Source organism: Babesia bigemina, scaffold Bbigscaff_70396 (genome assembly GCF_000981445.1).
Source record: "Babesia bigemina genome assembly Bbig001, scaffold Bbigscaff_70396".
Taxonomy (NCBI): Eukaryota; Apicomplexa; class Aconoidasida; order Piroplasmida; family Babesiidae; genus Babesia; species Babesia bigemina.
This window is the reverse complement of record NW_012237166.1, coordinates 1-2,240: the sequence shown is the minus strand read 5'-3', so window position 1 is coordinate 2,240 and position 2,240 is coordinate 1. Positions and strand designations below refer to the sequence as shown.

At 47.0% G+C, this 2,240-nt stretch overlaps 1 protein-coding gene across 1 annotated transcript; it reads left to right on the top strand.

Moving 5' to 3' along the window:
* Positions 1-560: 560 nt before the first annotated feature.
* Positions 561-2,240, top strand: BBBOND_0002780 (hypothetical protein, conserved; the record flags this gene model as incomplete). Its single annotated transcript, XM_012915113.1, has 2 exons — positions 561-780; positions 804-2,240. Coding segments are annotated over 2 exons (1,657 nt in total), but the record flags the coding sequence as incomplete, so codon positions are not given.

The window sequence follows — 2,240 nt, the reverse complement described above, 5'->3', positions numbered from 1 at the left end:
AAAAAAAAAAAAGTTTGTGGGTTGTGTTAAAAAAAAAAAAAAAAAAAAATAAAAAAAAAAATTTTAAACCCCCCTTTTTAAAAAAAAAAAATGGGGGGGAAAAAGACCCTCTTTTAAAGAAAACCTTTCTTACAAGAAGGGTCCCCAAAAGAAATTTTTCCCCCAAAGAAAAAAACGCCAAGTTCTTTTAAAGGCAAATAAAAGAAAGCTAAAAAGTTTGGAAATACCCAATTTTTAAGTGGGGGAAAAAAAACATTTTTAAATTTATTTGTGAAGCAATTTTCCCCAGTTCCCTGAAGCTTTTTTTAAATTAACAAATCCCGTTATGCAGGTAACGTCAAGGGCCCCAGTTTGGCGCTATGCACTAAGTTCTGCTTCACAAATTTGAAATTAAGTGGGTCCGGCTCACAGTCATCTGTTCTTCTATCCAACAGTGTCAAGGAGTTTTAAAACAGTCAACAAAGCGGACGAAGTCTTTCACCAAACCAGACTACTTCACTAATACGACAGCACCTATCCAGGGTGCTGTGTTTAGAAGCAGTGGGAGGCAGTGGATACGGATGTCAAATCCCAGGACGATTGAAATTCTACTCAATATCCTGCGCAATCTCATACTCCAAGTGATCCAAACGCAGTCTCTGCAGCGCCTCTTGACGATAGTTCACAGGTTGTTCCGACCCTTAGTCTCCGATAGTCATCGCAAGAAGATTCCCATGGTCACGCTGCAGGTACAAGCGACAATAGCTCTGCAACGGTTTCGGGAAATCAAAGCTCAGATCTGTTCAATACGGCTGATGCTGCAGCAACAGAAGCCCAACAAAGTGTTGAAAATCAGGATAATGGCTCTGTACATCAGCCAGGTCCGACACCGCCTGTTCATGCATCCCAACCTCCAGCCTCTTCCACCAGTCCGCCCGGACCCACTGGCCCTGGCAGTATGGCAGGTGATAGGATTACGGGTCTACCACCCGTTTTTTCTGAAGGTCACGACTCTGCGGCCTCCGCACCTAATGTGCTTCATCAGCCTCCAAGTGCTTCAGGTACAGGCCTTCCGTCATCTGGTCCACCTGGTCTCGGTAGTGGGTCTAACCTACGTGGCCCGGGGTATAGATCCGAATCTATTCAACGAAATGATCAAAGGAAGTCGACAGATCGAGTGTCCGATACAGAGGGGCACGCTACCCAAGTTCCTGGTCTAAGTGGCGATGTGGGCATTGGAGGAGGTGGGGGTCAGCAAGAGGGGCAAGATAGTGTTACTCACGAACAAGAACTTGGTTCCTCTGCAAGTGCTAAACTTCAAACACGTCAAGTCGAAAGTTTAGGCTCCGAACGATCTCACTCCGCTGCGGAGGCCGGTAACCTGAGGCATAATGATTCGGGGCTTCCGCCTAACTCTGGTATAGTGACTACCCAAACACATGTGCCCAACCAAGACACTGTTCCACCTACATCTTCTGTTGTGGAGCCTGGCCAAGAGAGCGGTGGAGGTAGCGGGGGTAATGGACTTGACGATTCACATGACAATCTTCCATCACATCAACAGCTTGTTACCTTTTCAACTTCTGCGTTTCCTTCGTCTGTAGATGTTAAAATTCAAGACCCTCCTCCATCTGTTCTCCATCCTTCCGATGGTTCTGAGGGCACCGGTGACCATACGTCATCTTCCACTACTGAACGAAACTCACGGGTCGTACAGCTTTCTAGAATCTCCCAGACACCTGTGAATCCTGCCACTATGACTAGTGAAGATGATGAAATTAACGGAGGGGGTGGCGATTTGTCAATGGTCCAGGCTGCGGACGCAATGAACCAGGTTTCTACAGGTCAAGATCATGACGCATTGCAAGCGCCTGGACGCCAAATTCCGGACGTTTCGACTTCAGAATCTTCGCAGTCTTCCACCACTAACTCAAGCAAAGGCGTAACGCAGTTTTCTAGAACCTTACATACTACTGTGAATCTTGATTCCCTGGGTAGTGATACAGAGCAGGATGAAGACACTGGAGGGGGTGATGACGATTCAGATGACGGGGATGCTGGGACTGATCTACACGGTTCTCAGAGTGAAGATGTTTCGGTTCCGAGGGGTGTGGGAAATACAGGTTCGCCAATGTCTAAGTATACCGTGACTCCGAAGCCTGGAGATCCTATACAAGGCCCACAGGACAATATTCAGTCCGGTTCTTTTATAGGCAGTGCAGATCCTCAGGCTGTGAGTATTCAGCATCCGAACCCTCAGT